Source organism: Tiliqua scincoides, chromosome 5 (genome assembly GCF_035046505.1).
Source record: "Tiliqua scincoides isolate rTilSci1 chromosome 5, rTilSci1.hap2, whole genome shotgun sequence".
Classification (NCBI taxonomy): Eukaryota; Metazoa; Chordata; class Lepidosauria; order Squamata; family Scincidae; genus Tiliqua; species Tiliqua scincoides.
The window spans coordinates 136,603,786-136,620,671 of record NC_089825.1 but is presented as its reverse complement, the minus strand read 5'-3'; the positions used below and the strand labels follow the sequence as shown (position 1 = coordinate 136,620,671).

The 16,886-nt window shown below is 43.8% G+C and overlaps 2 protein-coding genes across 2 annotated transcripts; both read left to right on the top strand.

Annotated features, from left to right (window-relative positions):
- Nucleotides 1–419: 419 nt before the first annotated feature.
- LOC136653771 (vomeronasal type-2 receptor 26-like) lies at nucleotides 420–5,932 on the top strand. Its single transcript, XM_066630649.1, has 5 exons — nucleotides 420–710; nucleotides 1,218–2,069; nucleotides 3,567–3,794; nucleotides 4,333–4,459; nucleotides 5,031–5,932. The coding sequence occupies exons 1-5, from the start codon at nucleotides 420–422 to the stop codon at nucleotides 5,930–5,932; spliced, it is 2,400 nt and encodes a 799-aa protein (XP_066486746.1).
- Nucleotides 5,933–10,610: 4,678 nt separating this feature from the next.
- On the top strand, nucleotides 10,611–16,254 carry LOC136653770 (vomeronasal type-2 receptor 26-like). The gene is made up of 5 exons (XM_066630648.1): nucleotides 10,611–10,901; nucleotides 12,407–13,258; nucleotides 13,884–14,111; nucleotides 14,549–14,675; nucleotides 15,350–16,254. The coding sequence occupies exons 1-5, from the start codon at nucleotides 10,611–10,613 to the stop codon at nucleotides 16,252–16,254; spliced, it is 2,403 nt and encodes an 800-aa protein (XP_066486745.1).
- Nucleotides 16,255–16,886: the final 632 nt, after the last annotated feature.

Sequence of the window (16,886 nt, the reverse complement as noted above, 5' to 3'; positions counted from 1 at the left end):
GGGGCCACCACCAAGAACACCCTTCCTTGGACTGTTATCCCCTTGCTTCAGTCCAAAGATTTGACAGTTAGATACTACAAACTAGAGCCTGCATTGAGGTAGGAGGCCATATAACCGCAAAAGTCAAAGCATTCTAAAGCATCACATGAATTTCTTAAAGTCAAGTTATAGCAATAATAAGATAATGCACATTGCAGCGATGTATATGTAAACACTTCAACTCATAGTTTCCATAGAGCAGCCAGGAGATGGGCTGGAGTTCATAGAGGTGGAGTGTCCAGGATGACGTACCCATGTCTCTTCTCTCTTCCCTGGCAGATGGAGCATTAGCAATAGAATATCATTGTCCAGATTGTATTCCGTTTCAATTTAGAAAAAGACATCAACACTATAATGCTGTTTGTTACATTAATGGCAGGATGATGACTCAGATCTACCAGCACATCCCAGCCTTGGAATTTGCAGTAAAGGAGATCAACGGAAATCCCCACATCCTACCCAACCTCACCCTTGGCTTCCATATCTATAACAGTCATTTCAGTCCAAGGTGGACCTTTCATGCCTCAATGGAACTTCTCTCCAGAAGGGGCAGATTTACTCCTAACTACAAGTGTGATGCTGAGAATCTTCCGGCAGCTATCATTGGCGGACCTAATTCTAATGTCTGTCTCCACATGGCAAACATCCTGTGTATTTACAAGATGCCACAGGTAAGATTTGTGCAGGAAGCGTCAATGGTTAGCAAACCATTCACATGTGTTGGTCAGTTGGCAGCAGATGGGTGACCTAGGTGGGGAGGGGGAGTTTTGGTGAGGATGGGAGGGGCACCTCTTCTTTCTCATTCCACTCTGCCCCCTTTCTCTCCTTGGACTGGTAGAGACCCATTGGTGATTTGGTAGCCCCGGTTCTGCTGGCTGCAATATACAACTGCCTATCACTGGATACTGCACACACTCTGTTGGCACTGGAGCATTAGTGCCAATGGTGGGGGATAGGATTGGACAGCAAGTTTAAATTGCCATCATTTACAGCAGAGAGAGAGAGAGAGAGAGAGAGAGAGAGAGAGAGAGAGAGAGAGAGAGAGAGAGATATGACTCTCCATGAGACAGAAACATCATGTGTGCTGGATAGACTCACAGGTGATGGAGCTTGAACGCTATTCACAACATAATATCTATCGAGAGATCTTCTTAATTCTTCTTTCCAATTGTTTTCAGCTCATATACGGCTCTGCTCCAGAGATGAGTAACGAAGCACAAATTCCTTTTTTCCATCGAATGTTTCCAAGTGGGGACCAGCAATATAGGGGGATTCTCCAGTTACTGCTTCATTTCAGCTGGACATGGATTGGGGTGCGTTATATTGATGATAATACAGAGAGATTCATCGACGATGTGCTTCCCATATTTTCCCAGCATGGCATTTGCTTTGACTTCGTAGAACGATTCCCAGCTTTGACAAGCGTGAGTCAAGTCACTGATATGGTGGGAGAAGGTTTTGAAACCCTCAAAGTTGTTTGGGGGAGCAGTGCCAACATTGTGCTTGTACATGGGGAAATTCAAACCGTGATGATACTGAGAATGGTGCCTCATATTCTTGAATTTGAGAATAGACAAATGATGTCTAAAGTCTGGCTTCTGACAGCCCAGATGGACTTCACTTCATTTCCCTTCCAAAGAAGTTGGGACATCCACTTCCTCCATGGCGCGCTGTCTTTTGCCATCCACTCAAAGCAGGTGTCTGCATTCCAGACGTCCCTTCAGAAGAGAAAGCCCACCCTGCACAAAGACGATGGCTTCATCAAGGAATTCTGGGAAGAGGCTTTTGCCTGTGCATTCCCCAGCTCTGTAGCAGAGAAGGAGGGCAGGGAGATCTGCACTGGAGAGGAGGAGCTGGAGACGCTGCCTGGGTCTGTGTTTGAAACAAGCATTACTAGCCACAGCTACAGTGTCTACAATGCTGCCTATACTGTGGCACATGCTTTGCATTCCATGTACTCATCCCAAGTCAAACACAGAAGAATGATGAGTCATGGGAGAAGCACATTTTCCAGTCACCAGCCGTGGCAGGTAATATCTTGACCCGATAAATGCCAAAGCAGTCTTCATTTTTCTACAACTGAGCCTAAGGTCACAATTTGATTGCCCTTCCCTGTGCAAAGAGCTGTCTCTCCACATTGGCGTCAGGTTCCATGATGTTTATGTCTTCCCATTTGCTGCCAGTTGACGGACTTTGCACATGAAGAGCATAATAAGAGTCAAATATTTATTTTATTTCTGTTAAGTAGAAGTGAACGTTGTCTGCTTTGGCAACCTGATATTAGTGGGGAAAAGGGCACAAATATTTCCCCTTTCCCCACTACTATAAGGTTCCCAAAGCAAACAACGGCAGAACGTTCACAGGCCTCCACGTGCTTCTCATCTGCTCACCAGTAGTGGCTGTGGTCAATCTGCAGTGTCAGTGGGACCATACAGGCCTCCACGCCAGGGCTGCTTCCTCTCTGGGAGGCACAAACTTGTCTTACATGTTTTCAACACCCACCCACGGCACTGGGGCTGTGATACACTACCTATGAAGGGCAGCCTAGGTTTGAGCTGCCTGTCTCCAATCTTATTCACACACAGCTCGCTGTTGAATGTAACATAACACTGATTGTAATGGGACCCACTTTTGGGCAGACATGCATAGGGTTGTGGTGTTAGGCTGCAATCCTATGCATGCTTAAGTAACAGTAACAGCCCAAGCCTATGGACCTACTGCGCCACTGGAACTCATGTTCCAGAGAGAACACAATGCATGACACACCATAGAGCACAGCAGTTACACGCCTGCGAAAGGGGAGGAGATGTCTGGTGCCACTGAAGTTCCAATGAGACATCATAGAGCACAGCCATTCTCCCTCAGTGAAAGGTGAGTAAATCTGCCCTGGTGCCACTAATGTGTGTAAGGAAACCTGTAAGTAAATGTACGATAAGCTCATACAGCACCGTCACTGATTCCTCTTACACACCCCTCGAACACTCTGTGAACGCTCATCTTTGCCCATCCTAGGGTCACTTTTTAATTGCTCCGAAGATTTGGGCTAGACGCTGTGAGAAACAGGATGCCAGACTAGCTGGACCATTGTCCTTCTCCTAGGGGGGACTTCAAATGCTCTTGTGTTCCCTGCCTTGTATGTCACACATATATGCATTGCTGTTGGAAGAGGGTTGTTGGGTTGACACATGTGCAGTAGTGAATCATACTCATTGAAGGTGTAGAAAGTGTTGCAAGTTGTCCCTAGACAGTTCCACTGAGAGAGGAGATTTGCCTGTTCCTCCATGTTCTGTCACTAGTCCTGTGTCATGCTTTGCTCTCAGTTTCTTCGTTCATTTTCCTTCTAGGGTACAATGTTCTTTGCACGTCTTTTTCTAGCTCTGTGCCTGCTAATTATAACTGCACGTGTTTTGATGCAGTTAGCCACTATGAAGCATTTAAAAGCAGCCACCACGCTACAGTTTATTAGTAATATTTATAGTTAAGAATGTCTATGAATGCCAGCATTTATTCTCCCTTTCTCTCCTAAGCTCCATGATTTTCTGAGAAGCATTTCCTTTAACAACAGTGTTGGGGAAAAAGTGTCCTTTGACCAACATGGAGAACTAGTTGTTGGCTTTGATATTCTCAACTGGGTGACCTTCCCAAACCAGTCCTTTCAGAGAGTCAACGTTGGATCCATGGAACCACAAGCAAACACAGAGAAAGTGCTCAAAATTCATGAGGATGACATTGTGTGGCCCAACTGGTTTAACCAGGTAGGCCCAATGGACTGTTGATGGTGTGACCGTTTTGTTTTCCAGTGTGCACTGTTATTCAGGTGCTGTCAAAGCTCTGCCTGAAATAAATGTGATGGAGGACACCAGTTAGGTGGGTCAGATTGCACAACGGGACTGTTCCATAAAGTAAATTGCATGTTGCTAATAGCTAATAGTGGGCACATATAACGATAGCTCTGGGTGGGAGGAATTTAGTTTGGGGAGAAGGTCCTCGCAGGAAGTGGTCTAAGGGGCTGAGTGATAACGAGGACTCCTCAATATCTCAAACATGTGAAGCTTCCTCCTCTGTGGTGGCTACCCTTTGACTCGTTGAAGGTTGCTGGCCCACTCATGAGAACACGCTCTCTCTCTCTCTCTCTCTCTCTCTCTCTCTCTCTCTCTCTCTCTCTACATATATAAACCCAGTTTACATTTACATAAACACAGCAACCCAGTTTATTGCAAACCTAGCTGTTACTTACAAATTCCCAAAACACCTTTTCTGAAGTTAAACCTCTCCTTTTTCCTTTATGAACAGGCCCAGCCCCTATCTCTTTGCAACGACCTCTGCCTTCCTGTCTATAGTAAGACCAAAATAGAAGGGAAGCAATTTTGCTGTTACGATTGTCTTCTGTGTCCAGAAGGAAAGATTTCAAACCAGCTGGGTAAGATATTATGCCCAGTATGAGCTATACGTACTGCAATCCAGCATGCGCTCACTGCTGCAGAAGTTGCACATTAAAGGGGGCCACCAGCATGAATGGGTGGCAACAACATAGCACCCAGCCAACACTGGCGCTGATAGGTTTTGGGCAAACATGGACCATGGGCAGAAGGGGGGTTATCAAGTAGGGATCGGGGCCAGGTGGAAATGTGTTGGGGGAGGGCAGGAGGAGGATATCAGTGAGATCAGCACCACTTATCTCCTCTGCTTCCTTTCCGGCCTCGACATGCCCCCTTTGGACAACTGGACTTGTGAACGAGCTGGCACAGATCTGAATAGACTCACTGGGGACAATGATACAGTTTCACAGCCCAGTCATATCCCCACCCCGCCAATGCAGCTGAACCGAGAAGCTGATACTGAAGGGCACAGCATCTGGCTGATATCACCCACATCAGCAGCTACCCCCTCCTACCTCTGTCACGCCCCTTAACCTCCACCCATTCCTCCCCATACATTTTGTATTTTATGTACAGTTTTGTGTACATTTAAAAAAAAATCTTCTCTTGCAGACATGGATGACTGTGTTCAATGTCCAGAAGATCAGTACCCCAACAAGGACCAGGATTCATGTCTTCCAAAACATATCATCTTCTTATCTTATGAAGAACCTTTGGGGATCTCTTTGTCTACTTGTGCTCTTTCCTTGTCGTTCATCACTTCTTGGGTGCTTGGGATCTTCATGAAGCACCAGGACACTCCCATCGTCAAAGTCAACAACCGGAAACTCACTTACACTCTTCTCACCTCCCTCCTGCTCTGCTTCCTTTCCGTGTTTCTCTTCATTGGCCAGCCACAAAAGTTATCATGCCTTTTCCAACAAACAACTTTTGGTATCATCTTCTCAGTGGCTGTTTCTTGTGTGTTGGCCAAGACCATCACGGTTGTTTTGGCATTCGTGGCCACCAAGCCAGGATCCAGGATCAGGACGTGGGTGGGGAAAGGACTGTCAACCTTCATCGTCCTTCCCTGCATCCTTCTTCAAGCCACTCTTTGTACTGTGTGGTTAGCAACCTCTCCCCCATTCCCAGATTTGGACATGCACTCATTTGTCGAAGAAATTGTACTGAAATGTAACGAAGGGTCACCTCTCATGTTTTACTCTGTGTTGGGCTACTTGGGTGTCCTCTCCCTTGTCAGCTTCTCTGTGGCCTTTCTAGCCAGGAAGTTGCCGGACAGTTTCAACGAAGCCAAGTTCATCACCTTCAGCATGCTGGTCTTTTGCAGTGTGTGGTTGTCCTTTGTTCCATCTTACCTGAGCACCAAGGGGAAGTACATGGTGGCTGTGGAGATCTTCTCTATCCTAGTATCCAGTTTTGGGCTACTATTTTGTATCTTTTTCCCCAAATGCTACATTATTGTGGTGAGGCCTGAACTGAACAAAAGGGAGCAACTTATGAGAATAACGTATTAAAAACACTCTTATTATGTTGGCGCTGGCTCAACGCCATCTCGTATAATATTTCTCAAATAAACGTGGCCTTCATATCTGCGAATCGCATAGCTGCGGTTTCACTTAATCATGGATAGAATTAATGAGGGCCCCCTTACCTCTGGAGAGTCTTCTGAGGCCCTCAGAGGCTACATGCCACAGCTGCAGAAAAAGGCCAAATCACAACTTCCAGTTTTAACACAAAACTTTTACATAAAACTTAAAAATTTAACATAAAATTGGAAGTGATGTTTTAAATGTAAAAACGTAAAACTGGATGTTGGGTTTTTGGTCTTTTCGATCATTCTGAAGCCTGCAGCAGCCACCAGCAGTTGCGTATGACCTCTGCAGTCCTCAGAAAGCCCAGCTCCCCTCACAACTTGAGGCTGGGGAATGTCCCCACATATCCCCAGTTTCAAGTATCTTCTGAGGGTTACAGAAGATACAGTGACGTTTCTTTCAAAAGCTTGCATAATAGATTTCCTAGTGCTTCTCAGCATAACAGGTTGATCCAAGAGGAAAAGGGACCTTGTGTATCTCACTGCCGTCTGCGGTGTGGTTTCAGTGAAGCCTGAGTGGGCCTTCTCTGTGGTGGCCCCCTCCTTGCAGAACTCCCTCTCATGGGAGGTACAGTGGGGCCAAACCCTTCCAGAATTTCAGTGAGGGCTCATGCATTTCAAGCTTGCCTTATTGGACCATGTTTTGTTTTATGTTGATATTGTTTATATATTTCATTTTCTCCCTGTTTCCTTCTATTTTATTATTGTGAGCAGCTTCAAGTTATATAGAGAAAGGCAAGGCATGCATCTGTTCAAATGAATAGAAAACTATTTTCTAGGTTGTCCAGGTAACAAAAAAAACCTGCAGATAATTACATCTTTCAGAACTGTTTAACATCAGCCTTTCCAACTCTAACTTGGAAAGTTCATCTTGGTCATCTTGGTCATCCATTGAGGACTTGATAGAGCAAGTCCTTTCCCAAGATCAACAAGACTTTGCGTATGCCATCAGTGCATTTGATACATCTCCCATTACCCCCGGTAAAAGAATGCTTGGGGGTTCATGTGGGGCCAGCAAATTTGGTCTGTGCTTTGGAAGCCCTTGAAAAGTTGCCTCTGTAGTTAGGTGTGCTTTCCCTGTGCTTTAGCTGGGGCAACAACTGTGTCCATTCCGAAAAAGTCCAGATCTGGCTACTGTCATCGACAGCTTAGCAACACTGAGTTTGGTTTCTTGTAATACACTCTACATGGGGCTGCCTCTGAAGATGATCCAGAACCTGCTGGTGGGGCATAATGTAGCAGCCAAGATTCTCCCTTGAGATTCTCCATTGCTCTGACTGCATTGTGCTGATGTTCATTCACTTCTCTGGCTCCTACTGTCTTTCCAAATCCAATTTAGGTTTCCTGTCCTAGTAGTTAAAGTGGGGTCCTGAATATTTGATGGACTTCATTCTACCATATGAACTTGCCCATGTACTGAAATTGGGAGCATGCTTGGCATGCTATCATTGAAAGAGGTGTAGCTCGCAGGGACATGCCCAGAGCCTCTCCGTGGAGCACCGTTGGCAGTGAAACTCACTCCCGAGGTTAGCCTGGTTGTCCAAGTCACTGCCTGTTCTTAGTTGGGTGAAGAAAATTCTGTTCTTTCATTGGGAATGCCTTTGACGCTCCACTGAAATTCCTGATTGTCCTCTAGTTTTAGGTTGTTGGTTCTTTTAATCTTTTTTAAACTCCTTGATATTGTATTTTTATTCTGATTAAAATTTAAAGTTTTTTAAAAAGATATGTTTTTAGGCACCCTGGTGGATGGGAAGAATGGGATATAAATATTACAAATGCAAAAAATAATCATATTCACGATCTATTGATTGAGATGCAGAAAGGTTTGAGCTTGGCCATTCCCACCATGTCCTGGCTGTCATTCATGCTCTTTCTTTCAAGGGAATGTGCGCATGTGCCCCCTCTCCCCACACATATGTGGTCATCAGAGGAGCAGACACCTTGAAGCACACCAGCTAATCATTTGAAACAAAAATGCAGACCTATGAAGCTGAAAATACATAGTACAAAAATCTTGATTACTCCCTGCAGAGGAAGTTTCCCGGTTCAATCTTGAGCAAAACACTATGCTCCCTTTACAAAAAAATTTCAGACATTTTTCTTTAAGATACAGGCATATCCATGGTTTATTCACCCATGGTTTTATCTCAACACAATGAGAAGGACCCTTTAAATTAAAGAAAAAGAGTTGTTTAACAATAGCCTCATAAATGTGAGAGGGGGTAGTCGCTTGACTATTCATCTTTCTCCAGGCACCTAGAACAGCTTCACTTCAAGGCAATCAACCCCTCCCTTCCCCCTGAACATGTGAAATAAAGATAATCACTTTGCTATGGTTGAAGGGAGGGGTCGCTGGCTCAAAGTGAAGCCTTTCTAAGCACCTGGAGAGAGACTGATGGATGGATTGTCTGCCTAATGACTCTTACACCACAAAGGTCAGCAAGGCTGTTTTTAAATCGCCTAGCCAAGGAACATTGTTTTTCAAATGGATTTGCTTCAATGCAATTTTTGCCATCCATGTGAGTTCTGAAGCCCTCGAAATAACAAGACTCAACCTGTAATTAAAATGCCATTCTCCTTACTTCATTTCACACTTTTTGCTCTTCCCTAAGGAGGTCAGCAGAAGAGGTTTGAAAAGATGTGATCAGCGTGTTTTCTGATGCAATGTCCCAGAGAAACATTAGCTCTGAGCAAGTGATTGTCACCCTTTCATTGTTAAAATAACCTAACTACTTCTGCTTCTCCACATCCTTGGGGAATATCAGCAGCCACTTGCAAAACCACAAAACAACACTAAAGGATGTGATTAATATCTCCTGCATTATTCTGAGAAGGGGCTGGAGAGTCAGGGCTCTGTACACCAGACAGGTGATTCTTTAAAGGGTACAGTCTGGTACCTGAACTGGCAGAGAGGATTGTGATCAATATGAACCTCAGGAGCACCAGAATGTCAGCATGGAGATGATGGAAGATTGTCTCAAAGACACATTTCCCTGTGAGATGCTTGTGTTTGTAGTCTTGGCACTTTTCATGCCTCATGTGAGGATCACCATTCCTGTTGATAAATGTCCCATCAGTGACCCTCTTTCCATTTCTCACCAATATTATTGGGCAGGAGACCTCATCATCGCTGGTATTGTCTCTCAGATCTACAGATTTTCAGATACAATGACTTTTGAAGAAATTGCATCTCAGGAACTCTTTGATGAGCTCATGTAAGGAAGATTCTGTTTTTTATGCTAACCTTGTCCAATCCATTGAAATTTGTTGGGATTTCACATCTGTGGAATGTAGAATTCTTGAAACTATGTATTTACCCACTGATCAGGTTTAGTTTGAGTCGATTAGTGTTAACTATGTTTTGTGACCATAATGGATACCTTAAAAATGATGTGACATTTTCCCCATTGAATTCCATTGCAACAATAGGATGAAATCTCTCCACTTTGCTTCCTGGCATTTGGTAAAAGTGCTGGTGCTGACACTTTTTTTTTTTTTTTTTTTTGCTTTAGTGCAAGAGTAGATATTGGGATCTGTTTTAAGCTTTTTTCCCCGTATTATAAATTGTATCTCAGGTTATCATTCCATTCAGGGAAGGTGGCTTGCACAAGCAAAAGTAACAGTGGAAGATTCTTGCATAAATCAAATGAAATTCTGGTTTGCCTTCCTACTTGGGCAACATGTTTGTCAACAAATTGTCACACCTCAAATTCATGTACACTATCTTCCACATGAAGACGTGCACATGAAACCATTAAAAAATGCACCTTATTTTCTCCTGTGTTCCATAGGATTCAAGCCTCGCATGGTATAGCAGACTCTGGGAAACAGATTGTTTTGTAGAATTCTGTTCCCCCCAATTGTGTCTGTAGCATAGCAATCTTTCGTTCCATCTAAAAACTTCCTCCCAGGTGAAAATGGAATTGTGACATTCAAGAATTCAATCAAAATTATATTTGTAGGTGCAGAATGATCTGAACATATTCATGAATAGCACATAGTCAATCGATTGTGAATTATTTGCTCTTTCAATATATTCTGCACCTGATAGGAAAGGTTAGGCAGAAATAATATTCCCTATCTTTAAAAAAAAAAAATGCTTACGAAGGATATCCAAGAGTAATGGAAACTGACCATTCTATCACATTAGATCTTCAAGCCCTGGATGCAGGTCCTCTGTAAGGGGGCTGATTGTAATTCATCCAATGTCACATTTGGGAATCGGCACCACCAAGAACATCCTTCCTCTGACTGCTACAATCTTGCTGCAGTCCAAAGATTTGACAGTTACATAGTACAAACTATAGCCTGCATTGAGGTAGGAGGCAATAAAACCCCAAAACTCAAGGGCAAGATATAAAAATAATAAGATAAGATGTATATTGCAGTGACATGTATGTAAACACTTTGACTTGTAGTTTCCATAGGACAGCCAGGAGATGGGCTGGAGTACATAAAGGTGGAACGTCCAGGATGATGCACTTATGTATTCTCTCTCTTCCCTGGTACACAGGCCATAGCAACACAATATCATATAGATTGCATTCCAATTTAGCAAAAGACATTAAAACTAGAATGCTGTTTATTACATTATTTGCAGGATGATGACTCAGATCTACCAGCACATCCCAGCTTTGGAATTTGCGGTAAAGGAGATCAATGCCAATCCCCACATCCTACCCAACCTCACCCTGGGCTTCCATATCTATGATAGCCATTTCCGTCCAAAGTGGTTCTTTCGTGCCTCAATGGAACTTCTCTCCAGCAGAGACAGATTTACTCCTAACTACAGGTGTGATGCTGAGAACCTTCCAGCAGCTGTCATTGGAGGACCTAATTCTAACGTCTGTCTCCACATGGCAAACATCCTTTGTATCTACAAGATGCCACAAGTAAGATTTGTACAGGAAGCATTCATGGTTAGCAATCCAGTCACATGTGTTATAGATGTAAGAGATGCATCCTGAAGGTGGAACCCAGAACTGAATGCCAGTTAAAAAGTTAAAGTACAGAATATTTTGCATCTCGATACCATGCAAATGTATTTAGTAATGAATGTTTCTGTGTTCAATGGGGCTCACGCCCAGGAATATCTGGATAGGATTGCTTTGTCCAGACCTCTGAAAGGAATTACATCCTGGGTATTTCCTGGTTTCTATTCATAGACAGCATAGACCAGGGGTGTCCAATTTCTTTCATGCAGCAGGTCAAATAGCATGCATGGCACCTGCTGAGGGCCAGAAGTGATTTTGTTAAGCAGGAAATGATGACATGAAGCAGGTTGTGGTCAGAAATCAGCATATTTTTCTCACTTAGGAACCCATAAGCCACAAATGACAGAAGAGAAAATACACGAATATTGATCTTTTCAAGATATGGGATAACCCAATTTCCATGCAGCCTGGCTTTTCAGCAGGAACACCTCAGCACAGCTCAGCTTCCAGAAAGAAGGGCACCCCTTCTTTCTCACTCCACTCTGCCCCTTATCTCTCCTTGGACTGGTAGAGACCCATTGGTGATTTGGTAGCCCCGGTCCTGCTGGTTGCCGTATAAAGCTGCCTATCACTGGATTCTGAACACACTCTGTTGGCGCTGGGGCATCAGTGCCAATGGTGGGGGATAGGATTGAGCAGCAAGTTTCTTAGTTCCAGCACATTTCAAACTAAACAAAATGTGGAAGGAACAATCCAAATAGATTTTACTTCTGACAATTGTAATCATTGAATTTCATCTTCCTTTCATGTGACAGTTAAGAATTCGCACATGTCAGATATAAAAAATACATCCGTTTAGATATTTATATCCTATTACTTTCAAATTAACAGATGACATTGGGAAAAATGGATAGCTACGAGATCTTTCGATGGCATGAACGCTGAACAACTCCTGGGGCAAGCATGCCTTCAGTCAGATTCAGCAGATGAAAAGGTTTTATTTTAGTGTGAATTACAGTGCATTATGCAGATTTCCAAGCCTCCATGCCTCAGTATGGACTTGACTGTTTTCAAATATTCAGTCTCAACTTGAGGAGAAGCAGCCCCATTTCAGTAGATCTTAAGAATGAAGACATTTTAATTCATTTGTAAATATGTTCTTATTGCAAAAAATACATATCCTCATCTTTTGCTATAAAAGCAACCCAAGGCAGCTGACAATAATCCTCAGGGCGAATCTTAGTTTGGTCAGAGAGAGAATACTTTCCCCTAAGAGAAAGCAGAGAGAGAGAGAGAGAGAGAGAGAGAGAGAGAGAGAGAGAGAGAGAGAGAGAGAGATGACTCTCCATGAGACAGAAACATCATGTTGCTGGATAGACCCACAGGTGATGGAACTTGAACTCTATTCATAACATAATATCTGTCGAGATATCTTCTTAATTCTTCTTTCCAATTGTTTTCAGCTCATATATGGCTCTGCTCCAGAGATGAGTAACAAAGCACAAATTCCGTTTCTTCATCAGATGTTTCCAAGTGGGGACCAGCAATACAGGGGGATTCTCCAGTTACTGCTTCATTTCAGCTGGACCTGGATTGGGGTGGTTTATATTGATGATAATACAGAGAGATTCATTGGCGATGTGCTTCCCATATTTTCCCAGGCTGGCATTTGCTTTGACTTCGTAGAAAAATTCCCGTCTTTGACCAGTATGAGTCGAGTCAGTGATATGGTGGAGGAAGGGTTTAAAACAGTACGAGTTGTTTGGAAGAGCAGTGCCAACGTTGTGCTCGTACATGGAGAAATTCACACCATGATGATACTCAGGATGGTGCCTCAAGCATTTGAATTTGAGAATAGAAAAATGACGTCGAAAGTCTGTATTCTGACAGCTCAGATGGACTTCACCTCATTTCCCTTCCAAAACAGTTGGAGTATTGACTTCCTCCATGGCGCTCTGTCTTTTGCCATCCACTCAAAGCAGGTGTTTGGATTCCAGTCGTCCCTTCGGAAGAGAAAGCCCACCTTGCGCAAAGAAGATGGCTTCATCAGGGAATTCTGGGAAGAGGCTTTTGCCTGTGCATTCCCCAGCTCTGTAGCAGAGAAGTTCGACAGGGAGATCTGCACCGGAGAGGAGGATCTGGAGACTCTGCCTGGGTCTGTTTTTGAAACGAGCATGACCAGCCACAGCTACATCGTCTACAATGCTGTCTGTGCTGTGGCATATGCTTTGCATTCCATGTACTCATCCCAATTCAAACACAGAACAATGATGAGTTATGCGAGAAGCCCATTTTCCAATCACCAGCCGTGGCAGGTAATATCTTGACCCGATAAGCACCAAAGCAGTCATCGTATTTCTAGAAATGAGCCTAAGATCACATTTTGACTGTCCGTCACTGTGCAAAGAGCGGTCTAACCACATTCTCATCAGGTGCTGTGATTTTCCTGTCTTCCAATGTACTGCCAGTTGACCGACTTTGCACATGAAGAGCATAATAGGTATTATAAGCTCACACAGCACAGTCACTGATTCCTCTTACACACCCCTCGAACACTCTGTGAACGCTAATCTTTGCCCATCCTAGGGTCACTTTTTAATTGCTCAGAGGATTTGGGCTGGACACTGTGAGAAACAGGATGCCAGACTAGCTGGACCGTTGTCCGTCTCCTAGGGGGGACTTCAAATGCTCTTGTGTTCCCTGCCTTGTATGTCACACATATATGCATTGCTGTTGGTGGAAGAGGGTTGTCAGGATGAGATCTGTGCTGTACTGAATCATAGTCATTGAAGGTGTAGAAAGTGTTTCAAGTTGTCCCCAGACTGTTCCTCTGAGAGGAGATTTGCCTGATCTTTACGGTTTAATTACGGTTTATTAGTAATATTTATTATTAAGAATGTCTGTGATTTGCAAGAATTTATTCTCCCTTTCTCTCCTAAGCTCCATGATTTTCTGAGAAGCATTTCCTTTAACAACAGTGTTGGGGAAAAAGTGTCCTTTGACCAACATGGAGAACTAGTTGTTGGCTTTGATATTCTCAACTGGGTGACCTTCCCAAACCAGTCCTATCAGAGAGTCAACGTTGGATCCATGGAACCACAAGCAAACACAGAGAAAGTGCTCAAAATTCATGAGGATGACATTGTGTGGCCCAACTGGTTTAACCAGGTAGGCCCAATGGACTGTTGATGGTGTGACCGTTTTGTTTTCCAGTGTGCGCTGTTACTCAGGTGCTTTCAAAACTCTGCCTGAAATAAATGTAATGGAGGACACCAGTTAGGTGGGTCAGATTGAACTACAAAACTGTTCCATAAAGTAAATTGCATGGTGTGTGTGTGTGTGTGTGTGTGTGTGTGTGTGTGTGAGAGAGAGAGAGAGAGAGAGAGACAGACAGACAGACAGACAGACAGACAGACAGACAGAAAATATACATACAATCTATTTGTATGTATGTATATATGTATGTACACTGAACTTTCTGAAAACACTTCTATTATTCAAGGTCAGCAGCAACCCAAGGTTTATTGTGAACCTACCAGATACTTACACATTTCCAAAAAAGCTTTTCAAAAATCAAACCACTCTCCTCTTTCCTTTATGAACAGGCCCGGCCCCTATCTCTTTGCAACGACCTCTGCCTTCCTGGCTATAGTAAGACCAAAATAGAAGGGAAGCAATTTTGCTGTTACAATTGTCTTCCGTGTCCAGAAGGAAAGATTTCAAACCAGCTGGGTAAGATATATGATGTCCAGTATGAACTATATGTACTGCAACCCAGCATGTGCTCACTGCTGCAGAAGTTGCACATTAAAGGGGGCCACCAGCATGAAAGGGTGGCAACAACCCTGCATGCACACCCACATAGCACCCAGCCAGTACTGGTGCTGATAAGTTGTTGGGAGGCATGGGCCATGGGTGTGAAGGGGCGTTATCAGGTAGGGATTGGGGCCAGCTGGAAATCTGTTGGGGAAGGGCAGGGGTCAAATATCTGTGAGAGCAGCACCACTTATACCCTCTGCTTCCTTTCTGTCCTCGACATGCCCCCTTTGGCCAACTGGACTAGTGAAAGTGCTGGCACAGACCTGAATATACCCATTGGGAACAATGATGCAGTTGAGTAGCCCAATCATATTTCCCACCAATGCAGCTGAACCAAGAAGGTTTGGATTGTATCCAGCATGGAGGAGGGAATAGAGAGCTTTGTTTATATTTTCCTTCTCCAAGTAAAACGAAAGGGAAAGGAAGCATTCCAGTAGATACTGGAGGGCATAGCATCTGGCTCATGTCACCCACATCAGCAGCCACCCTCTCCATCATGCCCTTTAACCTCCAACTCTTCCTTCCCGCACATATTGTATTTTATGTACAATTTTGTGTCCATAAAAAAGACACATTTTCTCTTACAGACATGGTTGACTGTGTTCAATGTCCAGAAGATCAGTATCCCAACAAAGACCAGGATTCCTGTCTACCAAAAGATATCAGCTTCTTGTCCTATACAGAACCTTTGGGGATCTCTTTGTCTACTTGGGCTCTTTTCTTGTCCTTCATCACTGCTTTGGTGCTTGGGATCTTCATTAAGCACCAGGATACTCCTATCGTCAGAGCCAACAACAGGAGCCTCACCAACGCTCTTCTCACCTCCCTCCTGCTCTGCTTCCTTTCTGTGTTTCTCTTCATTGGCCAGCCGCAAAAGTTATCATGCCTTTTCCAACAAACTACTTTTGGTATCATCTTCTCAATGGCTGTTTCTTGTGTGTTGGCCAAGACCATTACGGTTGTTTTGGCATTCGTGGCCACCAAGCCAGGATCCAGGATCAGGACGTGGGTGGGGAAAAGACTGTCAACCTTCATCGTCCTTCCCTGCACCCTTCTTCAAGCCACTCTTTGTACTGTGTGGTTAGCAACCTCTCCCCCATTCCCAGATTTGGACATGCACTCATTTGTCAAAGAAATTGTACTGAAATGTAATGAAGGTTCACCTCTCATGTTTTACTCTGTGTTGGGCTATTTGGGTGTCCTCTCCCTTGTCAGCTTCTCTGTGGCCTTTCTAGCCAGGAAGTTGCCGGACAGTTTCAATGAAGCCAAGTTCATCACCTTCAGCATGCTGGTCTTTTGCAGTGTGTGGTTCTCCTTTGTTCCTTCTTACCTGAGCACCAAGGGGAAGTACATGGTGGCTGTGGAGATCTTCTCTATCCTAGTATCCAGTTTTGGGTTACTATTTTGTATCTTTTTCCCCAAATGCTACATTATTATACTGAGACCTGAATTAAACAGAAAGGAGCAGCTAATGAGAAGGAATATTAAATGAAACTCTAATATTCCACATCGAATGGTATATAGCATAGTGCTATTATTCAAATATATCAATCTTTTCTCAATTTTGGCCGCTAGTGTCAAGCTCAGGTTGTTGCTTCCTAGCGTTGCCCAGAGCAATTGCCACCCTCAGCACCCCCTTAGCTACAGCACTGCTTTCTTCATTTATTATTATGAGCTACTTCAAATTATAAAGAGGAAAGCAGGTCATGCATCTGTTAAAATAAATAAAATTCTTTTTTATAGATTGCCTCAGTAGCATATTTAGAAAAAACTGCCAATGTTTACACCTTTCACAACTGTTTCACATCATCCTTCCCTGCTCTACCTTCTCTGGAGTGACCGGGAAATGTATCTCCATCACTAGTGCTCGTGGATGCCTATTGGCAGAATAATTTCTTCTTCCAAAAATTTGCAGTAGGACACTATATAATGACACAATGGGCCCAATCCTAACCCCTTATGTCAGGGCTTTCTAGCCAATGGGATATGTGCTGCATGCTGCAGTTGGGTGGCACTCATGGAGGCCTCCTCAAAGTAAGGGAATGTTTGTTCCCTTACCTCAGAGCTGCATTGCCCTTATGTCAGTGCTGGAAAGCACTGGCATAAGGGGTTAGGATTGGTCCC